The 12,915-nt window shown below is 34.5% G+C and overlaps 1 protein-coding gene and 1 long non-coding RNA gene across 4 annotated transcripts in view; one reads left to right on the top strand and one right to left on the bottom strand.

Annotated features, from left to right (window-relative positions):
• Nucleotides 1-12,915, top strand: part of LOC118190089 (putative defense protein 2) — a 242,956-nt gene that overhangs the window by 166,739 nt on the left and 63,302 nt on the right. The window contains exon 1 of one of the 3 annotated variants that reach the window (XM_035360784.2): nucleotides 7,259-7,546. The exons of the other annotated variants lie outside the window; for them this stretch is intronic. Within the exon in view, the coding sequence (XP_035216675.1) occupies nucleotides 7,345-7,546 (202 nt within the window). The 5' untranslated portion in view covers nucleotides 7,259-7,344. Of the gene's footprint in view, nucleotides 1-7,258; nucleotides 7,547-12,915 lie in introns of those variants that run through there. 3 annotated transcript variants of the gene reach the window in all.
• Nucleotides 1-12,915, bottom strand: part of LOC118190090 (uncharacterized) — a 141,973-nt gene that overhangs the window by 99,648 nt on the left and 29,410 nt on the right. The window contains exon 2 of the long non-coding RNA XR_015038863.1: nucleotides 4,074-4,166. This is a non-coding gene — a long non-coding RNA (uncharacterized LOC118190090). The remainder of the gene's footprint in view (nucleotides 1-4,073; nucleotides 4,167-12,915) is intronic.

Genomic DNA, 12,915 nt, shown 5'->3' with positions numbered 1-12,915 from the left:
ATGACACATTTTTCAGTTTGGGTAAAGCTAATTTACCTAAGACAATAGAACCCTGTTGATTGATTTTAAAATTCTGAGAAGTTATAGTGTTACAAATAAATAAAATTCATAACGAAACCTTTCCGTAAAATACTCTTATTCGGATTGCAATTCACGATTTTATCAATAAAATCTTATCCTATCTATAAGCATATATTCATTTTTATCTGATTACAGCGACTTACATAATGGCATACGCCAAGGGGAGGGATGCTCCGTGGAGAAATTTGAAGAGAAACTGACTCGTATCCATGGCTTGGTATGGTTTGGTAGATTATGGCAAAACACACTAGGGCTATCTACATAAGGGAAAAAATGATTTCTTGGAGGACGTTCTAGGGAAATCTGACTCGCATACACATTACACATGAGGAAGACCACGAAAACGCCCATGCAGCCAGATCTAAACTACCAGTGTTCAGTGATTTAACCGCTGGTGGGCAGCTCGTGTCCACGTTACACATGAGGAAAATCACAAAAATACCCATGCAGTCATCCAGTTCGACTGGATTCGAACTCTGAACCGAAATACCAGTGTTCAGAGATTTTGCCGCTTGGTCGCTGGTATGCCAACACATACTCATTTGTCTTATATTATCCAAGGAGTGAATTTGTGCTTTCTTAAATGCCAGTTGAGAATCATTAACGATTTCTCAGTTTATGTTTATCACCTATTCATGTTTAGGCACATACTGAAAGAATTAAATGTATTATGTCATGAAACGAATTACGTACATCCAGATTTAAAAAAGAAAATTTTAAAAAAAAATAATTCATTGTGTTGGCCTGTTAGTGTAGAAAGTTAGCGAGACTTTAAAATAACTTTTTCAGTGAAAAACTCCTAGAGCAATATAGCGAATTGCGAAGCACTTATTTATAAAGTGCTCTTCGCTTGAGAATACTTACAACTAACTCTCCAGTACAGCGTGTACTCAAAAATAAAAATTCTCAGCAATAGTTTGAACTTTTCCCTCTTTCCGCCGAATAACTTTTAACGCAAAATTTTAGACTGATTTGCTTATTCGAGCGGGAGGTAAATAGATTTACTGCTCTTAAAATGCCTTCTCGGAAAGCGTCCTCATATCCAGCAGGTCGTGCAGACAGCACGATTGAATTATGTCACTTAAGCCCATTCGTGTCTCCCTATATATATACGACCCGCAGTTATGATACCTGATCAGGGATATACAAAATCTCCAATTTCAGCAACAAAAATCCTAGTCGAAAACTTTGCCGTAAAATAATAAAAATGTTCGTACTTTCGTCTCCATTTGCTTCAACTTGTTTTTTCATGCGCGGTCTATCTGCGGTGACATTTGGGAAATAACAACCTTCGTAATGCCGAAGGGTATTGGGTAAAATGGCAGGAAATATGTACTACTAGAAAAAAATGGTAAGGGAAGAAGTAGTCGGAAATCCATTTCTTTCCAACCAATGGAATCAATTTAAGAAACTGGGATCTGGAGAAACCGCTAGAGGGTGCTGAGATCGATCAAAATGCTTTCGAGTTAAGGCGTCCACTTTGGGTGGAGTACTTCGGACATTATTTCTTTTCCCTACCAATCGGATATCGAGTTTTAGTTCCGAGACTACTTTCCTACGCATTCCCTGTCTATTCTACAAGAAACTGATGATATGTTTCTATTTTTGACACGTGGATATTTTCATTTCTGAATCTCCGTATGAATTTAGGGTTATATCTGTTCACCTGTGACATTTCAGACAATACTTTCCTTTGACAAATAAAATCGATTCTGGTTTTGTAATAGATTTTTAAATTATTTCCATAAAGCTCTAGACTAAAACTTTAAAAGTAACAAAAATGCCAGAAGAAATATTAATTTAAGGACCTAACTTTTAAAATGTTTGAAAAGATGACGTGCTTTCGGTGCTTTGTATTCAGCTGTATCTAAAAATGAGATTTAGCACATAAAAGAGTTAATCATCTAAATAAAGTGGGTAGCACGGGAACGTCGCTCAACACTGGTAGTTCGTCCCATGTTTGAATCTTGGCAAACGGACCGGCTCCACGGGAGCGTTCGTGGTTTGCCCCACGTGAAATTTGGATAGAGCCAGTTTACCTTAAAAAGGCCTTCACGAAGGCATCCTTTCCCCTAGGCAGACAGCCCGAGAGTTCTTTTGCCCTAATTATCCTACCTTTTATAAAGTCAATAGCAAACGTGCTCAGAGTAACTACCATAAAAAAGAAAGAAATATATTTCTGCTAAACATTATTTTCCCTTTTCTTAAATTCGAAAATTCAAAACGTGTTATCATAAGCTTGAGATATTATCAGTACCACCTATGGATTCTGCATATCTATGTTAACAATCAGATACGTAATTACAGTGAAGAGAACAAATTAGACATAAAAATAATTTTTATACGAACATAACAAACATTTATTCAGGTTCGATAACAAACATTTATTCAGATTAAAAATACTGCGGCTTTCTTAATCGATAAATCAATATGTTTGGCACATATTATATATTATATCCCTGCTATTTTAATTGATACTTTTATTTAAAATCTGCACACTTTATTTATTATTAACTTACTTTGCAGCAATTGCGCAACTAGTAGTAACTTGTTTTCGCAAATATTTTCATTTTTATATTATTTTTATTTTTATATTATTTTTTATTTGTTTTTACAAAGTTTGCATTATTTATCTTATATTTTGTAATCTTCTAACGTTTATTTCAACTTTATACTTTGAATTCTATTTCATAATGACAATTTCCAATGTTTAGTTTTTACAAATAATATTGAACTCAAATGCATAAACACGAGGGTGTCGGGGAACTGTTACTCGAGTTTTTTAGAAATTCACTGCAGAAATTGCTTTTCACTCAAAATTGATTTGGCTAAAATGCTTCATAGGAATAAGTTCTTTGAATATCAGCATTGGTTCATAATCCCTTCTATTCACGGAAATATTTGGCCTGACTTGAATTGCCGGTTTGGCTTAACCTTAATGCTCGAGTAAAGACGAAACACCTTCGTATTTATTATTTATTATTAATTATTGTTCATTGAACGGGAGTTGATTTGTTCCCCTTGAAAAGTCAACTAATTTCCGATCAGTGACAGTGATTACATGCATTTAATTTAATTCTTGCCTTTAATTTATTCCTTTTACAATTGAAATTTTGTTCTTCATGATGATTTAATTCCAGTCCCCGTTAAAACATTATTAACATTTTACTTTCAAGTTACTTCAAAACATCTTTCAAAATATAACTTACTAGTATGGATTCACTTTTTTAAGATAATTCTACTTTAATTAAACTTAGGAGATAATATAACCAATCAATATTATTTAGTAAATAAATTATTATTAACTTACTTTGCAGCAATTGCGCAAGTAGTAGTAACTTGTTTTCGCACTAAATGAATTTAAGATCATACAACATATATATACATATATATATTATATATATACGTATATACATATATATATATATATACGTATATATATATACGTATATATACATATATATATATATATATATATACTTTATACGTATTTATACATGTACTTTTTATACATACACATAACAGTCCTTTGATACCATTTTTATTTATGCTATAAAATACCTTCACATACATTTAGATATATTAAACATTGCATAATTTTCCATTTTTTCAAATATTTTTTTAATCAAATGAACTTAAAATATGCATTTCTGTACATTCGTTAAGTTTTGTTAAGGCCTCTTAAATCTTTATAAATAATTACCTCATCATCTTATGACTAATAATTGATTACCATAAATTTGTATTCCTTGGAATAAAGTCCTAATCTTTATAATGAAATTTTTTATTCAAAGTTATAATACTTATAATTTCTGTGAAAATTCCCATTCTGAAAAACTATGTTTTACAATGAACCTTTTGATCAGGGCGACCTAGGTTGACACAGTTGAATGCTCATATGCAGTGGCATAAAAATGTAGGCATTTTACGTATTAAAGCAACCATCTTGGTCCAATATAGCGATTTTTTACAGATGAAAAGTTAAAACTTACTTATCGGGTGCAAGTTAGTGATTTTGCAACTTTTGAACAGAGGGATTCCCAGACTGTCGATATTTATTGTAAGTTGGCAAACATTATCAACATCTGAAAGAAAACACACTTTAGTAATTTAAAATACGGATTTTGATTATTAAATGAATATTACGACATCCATTAAAACAAAATATTTACATTTTTCTCCAAATCTTTAATTTTTTGTGCTTTTCTTATCCCCAAGTGCACAGCGATCTGTTCACACTTAAAAAAATCAGAGAATTGTAGAAATACGCCTTCGCGGAAACTCCGGTAATGTCAATTGTCCATCAAGCGTATCTCCTCGTTGCTCCCTTTAGAGATTTTGAATCAAAATTCTGTGTTCCTCGAGAAATTTTACTGCAGTTTCTTCCATCGCTGGCAAATTCGAGAAGTGCATGTTTTAAAATTAAGGCATAATATATCACGATATGTTTATAAAAGCCACTAGAATACAATAAAAGGAACGCATGCAAAAATGGCGAATTTGCTTGGCAGGAAGATTGTTAGGTTATTTAATTACGGCAAAGCCTCTAGGGCTATCTTCCTAAGGGGGGATGCCTTCGTGGAGGACTTTATAAGGGAAACTGGCTCGTATACACGTTACACATGGAGAAAACCACGAAAACGCCCATGCAACCAGCCCGTTCGCGGGATTCAAACCTCGGACCGAACTACCAATGTTCAGCGACTTTACCGCTCGGCCGCTGGTGGGCGTGGCAGGAAGATGAGCTGTGTTCTGAGCATGTTGCCTGAAGAATCATTATGCGCATGGTTAGATTTTTGCACATTCTGAAAAATTGGTCGTTGAGCTAGTTGCAGTAACACGTAAGTACCAAAATTGGTGCCACTGTTAGAAGCAAATGTTTTTGCTGGATTCTTGGTTTATTAAAATACTATTACTCAAAGGACATTTTGATAAAATTGAAATGATATCAGTAATAAAAGCAGTAAATCAGTTGCCTTATCCTTGCTCTAAGCAAATATTTGTCACTTATGTGTTATCCCATCGAGCGTGAAAAGTGGCGGACATTCCACCAAATTTGCGCCAATTGCTCCTGTTCATTTAATCTGCAGTTCTTGCCATGAAACATCTGTCAGTCTCTCTGCACAATCCATCAAATAGGCACTGCTGCAGCAGTATTCGACTGGCTTCGTTTTAACGCTTCGTAAAAAAGCTTCGTTCATTTATACTGTTTTGTTAGCCCCACCGATTTTACCCGAAGCTCTGTTTAGAACGCTGTCGGTAAAACTTCTCGCAGGTAATTGTTTCAATCTATATTGTTTTGTCCGCCATCTTTACTTTTCCGTAATCAATAAATGTTGATTCTCTCGACTAACTGCTGCAAATGAACCGGAGGGCAGTCGCAAATGTGAATCTACAGCTCATTTTTTCCAAACTTCAAGAAAAGACTACAGCAATAATAGTTAATTTATATCCTTTTTCATAAAAATAAAAGACCGCTTATGGAGAATCGGAGAGAGTTGCATCACACCAGAGCGCAGATATTATGAGTGTGTTGTGATGCCACGCTTACCCATAATTGGGCTAAACCGCGCTGTTTGGCAACAGTTTCACGGTCGACGGAATAATACGTAAGTATCACGTATTTATCCGCTCATTCAGGACAAACTTAGAAAAGAAAACTAATAAACTTAATGGTAACTTAATCTGAAAAATGCACGAAGCCATTCTGAATTTATGTTATTCTTCGCATGTTGTTTTAAGAATAACGCACGATTAGGGGCCGAATGGTTATCTTAGCGAAATTTCGGTAGTTCCCCCTGGGCAGCAGGCGACTGAGCGGGGTGGCTGCATGAGGTTCTCTTGCTTTTTCATTACGTGAATCTTTATTCCATTTATGATTAGTTTGGGTTCTTATTTAATCATAAAAGTAATCATATTTCTAAATTATGAAAATTCCGTTGGGTTTCATATCTTCACTTTTAATTCTACAACAAGCTAAGAGAAATGTACATCTGCGAGCGAAAGATAACTTATGATGCAACGAGGAATATATCTTCAGTATGAAATTATTCGTACAGTTCAAGAAAATTATTGTCATTTGTCAACAAAACAAGAAGGAACTAAAATATTTGGCTAATCTTTGGAATATGGTAACAGGTAGTTTGGCGACATTTTGGTAAGGCGATAAAGGTTACTATCTAGGACTTTAGCAGTGTACATGGATAAAGTCAAGAGTGTGCGCAATGCCATTTTTGTGCAATTCTGGGATTTTTTTTTAAATGACAATAGGTGGACGTGTACATGGATACCGTGTATGTGCAATTCTTAAAAACGCGGCAAGCAGTGGGCGATTCTGCACTGTCTCCCAATTTCGCACCTAATCTTCGTCATGATTAAGCACTTTTGTTCCATAAAAGTTCTAGCATAAGCGTAATTCGGCTAGCAGATTGTTGGAAAAAAACTGTTGAGTTAAAAAAAAAAAAAAAAAATGCCTTTACTTCGTAAAAACAAAATGGCGTCCAAAACAAAACTAGCAGGTTGCTGTAGCAGGGTTGGCCGCCAAATTTTCGCCAAAAAATCGCCAAGTTACCATAGACCAAAGATTAACCAAATATTTTTATGCGTTGATTTTATTAACAAAATGATTGAGTATAATTTTGGTACTTTATTAACCCTTTTTATTTTGTTTATTATGTAGAAAAACCACCAAACATTTGATATTCTCAAATCAACCTAAAATGTTTGCAATTTTTCTGTTTTTTATTATTATTATTATTATTATTATTATTATTTTAAAGCAATGACGCTGCAACGATAGGTAGTATTCCTACCTCACTTATTCCTTCCCGTTTTTGGAAATCAAAACAATTTTCACGTAATTAAAAATTACTTAAAAAGTGTTTCACAATTTGTAGCACATTTAAGGCCAATAAAACGTTTTATACATGATGTATGTGCTATTATTGGCTACTTATTGCCATTCTTTTAATGAAAGAATTTCCGTACTTAGAGTTGACAATGAAATAGATCAAATTACCTAATTAATAAAGCTGACCTTACTTCAGAAAGAAAACCTGTTGATGGAAACTTACACAAACATGTCACGGAAATCTTAAAGTTAAAACGAGACAGGTCTTGCCCGAGGATGTTGCACTTGAAAACGAGGTCGCTGCTCGCTTCTACTATGGCATCACATCAAGCCCAACATTTTAAATGGCCTTCGAAAAGTAGCCTTGACTTTCAAGTTCCATCTTCCTTTCTCTTATCCTATTATCGAGTAGTATGGCTTTTAAATATAGTTATGCTGCATTAATACTCCTTTTGCTCCACATCAAAGCTGGAAGTTATCCTCAGGGGGCTCCTACGGATACATGCGATACAATAAGCCCTGCGAGAAGTCTTAGCTTACCGCTGCAGATGAATGATGCGCCCTATGTGTTACTACAAACAAGTGTTTCATACAAACCAGGTCAAGTAATAAATGGTAAGCTTTTTTCAAGTTTACGCACCCTCTTTACTAATGGCAAACGTCAAATAAATGCTTCTCTGTATGCAGTCTAGTTTCAAGCTGCCAAAGGTACTCAGTTCATGTTAATGTTCAGCATGGTGAATTAGCAACGTTAAATTTCATCTATACATTCAAAATTATGTAATTTTCTCACGCAACTGTTAATAAATTAATACAATTTTAAAAAGCTAATTTCAGGTTAATTAAATTTTTATATGAAGCAAAATAGCTTAGAAAACAAATTAAAAGGAAAAAAGGTGTGTGTAATAAATCGTCTTTCAGTTTAGTTTGAGTTTATTATTACCAGATGTGTGTGATAGAAGCTATAATATTTCTTCAATACCAAGCTACAGCTATAATATTTCTTTTACTTTATGTTTGCGGGAGAATTCCAAATTTATTTCATTATTAGAAATGTAAAACTTTCGGAAAGCATTAACTGAAAAACATACGATAGATCCACTAATTTAGTACATTTTTCAACAACCATATCATTAAAAATTGTAAGCATTTGATATTTCAATACCAAGACCTTCCTAAATTACATTTCCCTAATAACTGTCCCATTCATCATACAAATGTTAAACCAGTATCGCGTGAAATTGTGTCTTCATATTCAACTAAAGATATGAAGATGTCCCAAAGGAATTTGTGACGTCAACAATGCTTTAAAATTACGTCTTTCGGTAAAATTCACTAATGCCATTATAACATACTCAAAGATAATTTTAAAATGCTCTTACGCAAAATAGGTTATTGAGGACTATTACCAAGTTGAATCTGAATTACCAAATTTTATTTATTTTGCGGAATTTAGCAAATGTAATTCCCAATATTTCCAATAGTATTCAAGCCAGCATCAGAATTAGTAGAGCCTTCAGCTTGATAGGTTTGCTGTCTGTTCCATAATTTAAGTCCTTAAAATGACAGTTTTATGTACATTAAAATATTCCACCTAGTTATTTACTTGCAGCTTAAAAATTGTATTTTCATCCATAAGTTTCGTTTTAACCTACTAAGAGCAGCGGTTCTTTAATTGTATTAGGTTAGGTTAATCCGTTTATGGCAAACCACTCAAAAGCTTTCTGCTTGTAAATGTATTAGAGCTTCTATTAATGCTATAAGCGAATATTAGCAATGTGGGCACTATTTTTGGCAATACAGCTTCCATCCAATTCAAGCAGAAAATCTTAAAACGTACTTGCACTTATTGTCTACTAATCTTTAGTACCAACGTCTTATGTCATCTTGTAATATAAGACATGATACATTTGTGTAACTAATTTGGATTTTAATTAACTTTGTCCGTTATTTCCAACATTAAATTTAAATACATTTTCACTTTTCATTCATGCGAATGTTTTTTCATCTTTGTAGCTAGCACGTAAACATGATTCTCTTGGTTATAAAAAGCTTTACTAATTTTTAAGCTCTGATTTTACATTTTTTACTCTCCTCTCAAAGTTATATTTTAAAAACATCAACCGATTCATACTACAAGACTCCTTATTTTCTCACTTCAGAAGTGTCATTCTTCGAATTCTCAGTTTTACTTACGTATTATCTGCTACCGAAAGCTACATTTGGCACAAAGGTATCTTTGCTGGAGATTTGGATATTGGAAATTTCAGTTGCTGATTTGTGCTTCGGAGATTTCGATTCTTACTTTGTTCTATCAGTGCAAACTTCTTGCAGCAGTTGTTTCAATTTATGATTAGTTTTATTCTCAATATCCATTTCTTCTCAAACTTTAAAGGATTTTTAACTACTTCACTAACAGTACGTAAACCGCACGCCTGTTTTAAATGTGATGTAGTTCCAACAAATTAATATCTTACTCTGATTCTTACCTCTGCTTTCTTCAGCACTCCACTTCCACAATGTTTTCTTTAGTGATGTATGATTACATTGCATAAAAATTAGAGTACTTTCAACTATTCAATAATATATCATGATCTTGGAAAAAAAGAGGGTAGCTGGTGTTTCTTTATCTGTCAAACATCAGAGATCTGTTAAGACAATAACGAATGTAAAACACATAGAAGTTAACAGAATAGAATTCAACACGTACTGAAAAGAGCACTGTATGTACAGGCTAGGGAACCCTTTTATTGAGAAGTTATTGCGATACTTTAGCTCCAATGTTATTTCCCATTATCTGTTAATCTTTTGGTATCTTTTTTCAGTAGGTCCCGTCTTTTTTTAATAGGTCTTTAGACGTATTGGATTTTTTTGCAAGCAGGCAAGATGAAAAATTAGCAACGCCTTCGCCGGGAATCGAACCACGGACGTCTGAAATACGCGCCCAGCGTGCAGACGACCACACCACGAAGGCATGCCAGAAGGTGGGAGAAATACCTTATACACTCCCCCTTTTAAAGGGCGACAGGGGTTTCTAGGGGACCCAATCGCCCAAATCCTGAATGTGGAGAGTCATCATCCACCACCCTTTTTTTCCGGCGCCACTGTAGAGACAGTAGGATTTTTTTGAGGCGAGCAAGATGAAAAATTAGCAGCACTTTCGCCGGGAATCGAACCACGGACCTCTGGAATACGCGCCCAACGTGCAAACCACCACACCACGAAGGCATGCCAAAAAAGTGGCAGAAATAGATTATAGGTCGATTCAACCGACAATCAGATATCTAAGAAATAATAAACTGATAAACAATAATTTTAATTTAAATAACTTTATTTAAAATAAGATTATAAAGGAAGAAAACCTATTTTGGAAATGGTAGCTCAATGTTATTTTTACTAATATGAATGAATACGCTAATAAGGTTCAGTAATACAATCGCCTTTTTAATGGAGTATATTAAAGTTTATTTTCCACCGTAGACACGGTTGTTGAGATATTTCTTGAAAAGTTTTCACATTTCATTCATTCTTCCACTTTTTCTTTGTAAATGCTGATGTATTTGTATTACAGCTTTTAAGGTATTTCTCCCGCCTTTTTAGCATACCTTCGTAGTGCAGTGGTCAGCACGCTCGGCGCGTATTCGAGAGGCTCGTGGTTCGAGTCCCGGCGAAGGCGTTGCTCATTTTTCACATCTTCTACTTTCAAAAAAAAAATCCTAATATCTCAACAAGCTTACTCAGACTTCCTCAGACGAGTGGTTAATTTTTTTTAAATTATCGAACTGCTATGGAATGATACCGTCCGGTATCGCATGGTACATTAAAAAATGAACACAACTGACTTGCCCCTTTAACGCTAATACAGAATAAAGTTAATATTTTCTCGGATATTTTTCATAACCTATCTTTATATGCTGCCTTTATTTCAGTTTATGTTAATCAACTATTATTTTTCGAAGAAAAACGCTACAATTTTGTTAATACATTGTCTCTGAATATAATTAGCTAACCTAATAATTATGAAAAGAATTATATTTGCTTTGCCCCACCTCTCAAGTTTATTAAATTATGCGAAGCAGCAAGTAAAAAAATTAGCTTTCTAAATGCATTGAATTAAATGCGGAACTACGCATTTACTTTGTTATTGTCACTTTTATTATTTATAGTCCTTTCACCAGCGAATGTTATCAGGAAAATCTAATCAGTAAACATTGTTTCCAGCTTTCACAATTCGGTATCAAAGCCTGGGCATATCACCTCAGCACGTTTAGAAAGCTGTAGAAAGAATAGCTATGAAAATAAACCTCAAAACAATAAATAAACACTTACACATTTCCAGATAATTAGAAATCCGTCATTTATCACTTCTTCCGACACTTGCTGCTGCACACTAATGATTCTCAAAACAGAATTACGAGCACAACTCTGACGCCGATGATATTTATTACGAAGTGCATGTGTCGATTACCGTACAGGGCAAATAGATCATTTGTTCAAAACATAAGCTTTCTTTTCAACAAGAGGTATTATGAAACTCTATTTCACTAGATTTTGAAGCATAATTTAGATTTTTGAAACATGACCAAAGCATTTTAAAAGCTTATGATTGATTCTCAGCTGGTGTAGTTCTCATTTCATTTTTCTTCAGGAGAGACGGAAATTTTCACTTCTCACATTAGCAAACATCTTTAAAGGTTAGGTAATTGGTCTAGTACTTTATTTTTTATCACTTTCGATACTTTAGTAAGAAAATCAATTTCTTATTACACTTTCTAACACTGCAAAAACGGTATTTCGAATTCGTTCAACTTTCAATGAAATATGACGTTTTGCATAACGTTGATTGAATTTTTTGTTAATTGTTTTGCTTTACAAAATTGCTTTTAGCAGTTTCCCCTCCGAATGAAATTAAAATTTTTACAGTTTTCTGTATTTTCTGCTTCATTTCTACTAAGGTGGGGCCCAGCAGCGGGCGAGCGGTAACTGAACCGCTGAACACTGGTAGTTAAAAGTGGGATCGATTGACGCATGGGAGTTTTCATGGGTTTCTCGATGAGCAACGTACTAGATACGAGTCAGTTTCCCTTATGGAAGCCCTCCACAAGGCCATCCCTTCCCTGAGCCAGATAACCCTCGAGATCTTTGCCATAATTAAATAAGCCAAACCAAACGATCAAGGGGGGAGAAAACTTTTATGTTGCTATGAGAACAAAATAATAATCTGTAATAAGATTTCTGGTATAAGGTATTTTCCCGCTCATCTCAGCATGTCTTCTTGATGTAACAGTTAGTATACTCTGTGCGTATTCGAAAGGTCAAGGTTCGAGTCCTGAGGAGGGCATAGCCCATTTTTCATGTCTCCATCTTCAAAAATCCTAATGACTCAACAGTGGCGCCCGAAGTAAAAGGTGGCGAATGATGATACCACCAGGATTTGCGATTGAGTCCTCTAATCCCTAGTCACCCTTTAAAAGGGGGGATTATATAAGGTATGCGCGGCCCCCTTTTTTAGCATCGTCTCTCCCGTCCTCAAGCAACCTCTTAAGTGGTACGCTTCTCGGCCAAGAGATTTCCCTCCTTTTTCTAGCATGCCTTCGTGGCGTAACGGTTAACACAGTCGGCGCGTATTCGAGAGGTCCAGGTTCGAGACCCGGCCAGGGCATTGCACATTGTTCATGTCTCCGGCTTCAAAAAATCCTAATGACTCTACAAGGGCATTAATTCTATTTAAAAACATGCGCATCTAGCTCACACTTCACTTCACTTTCGTTAGTGAAGATGCATTGCTCATTCATAAATCTAATCTTTAGAATGCCATTTAATAAGTAAACTAGTTATTTCTAATTCAATTTTATTTAATTTGTATTAAACAGAATCAAGAAATTTCTGAAAAAAAGTGCTTCAAAATATTTATTTTCAATAAACAGCATAGTATTTTTCCACTGACACAAAATATTTTAAATGTCATTTCCATTAATGTAGCA

This window comes from Stegodyphus dumicola, chromosome X2 (assembly GCF_044657685.1).
Source record: "Stegodyphus dumicola isolate Sdum_Otavi_A_Nest chromosome X2, ASM4465768v1".
NCBI classification, from domain to species: Eukaryota; Metazoa; Arthropoda; class Arachnida; order Araneae; family Eresidae; genus Stegodyphus; species Stegodyphus dumicola.
Note: the sequence above shows the minus strand (reverse complement) of the source record. Positions and strands in the feature narration are given on the sequence as shown.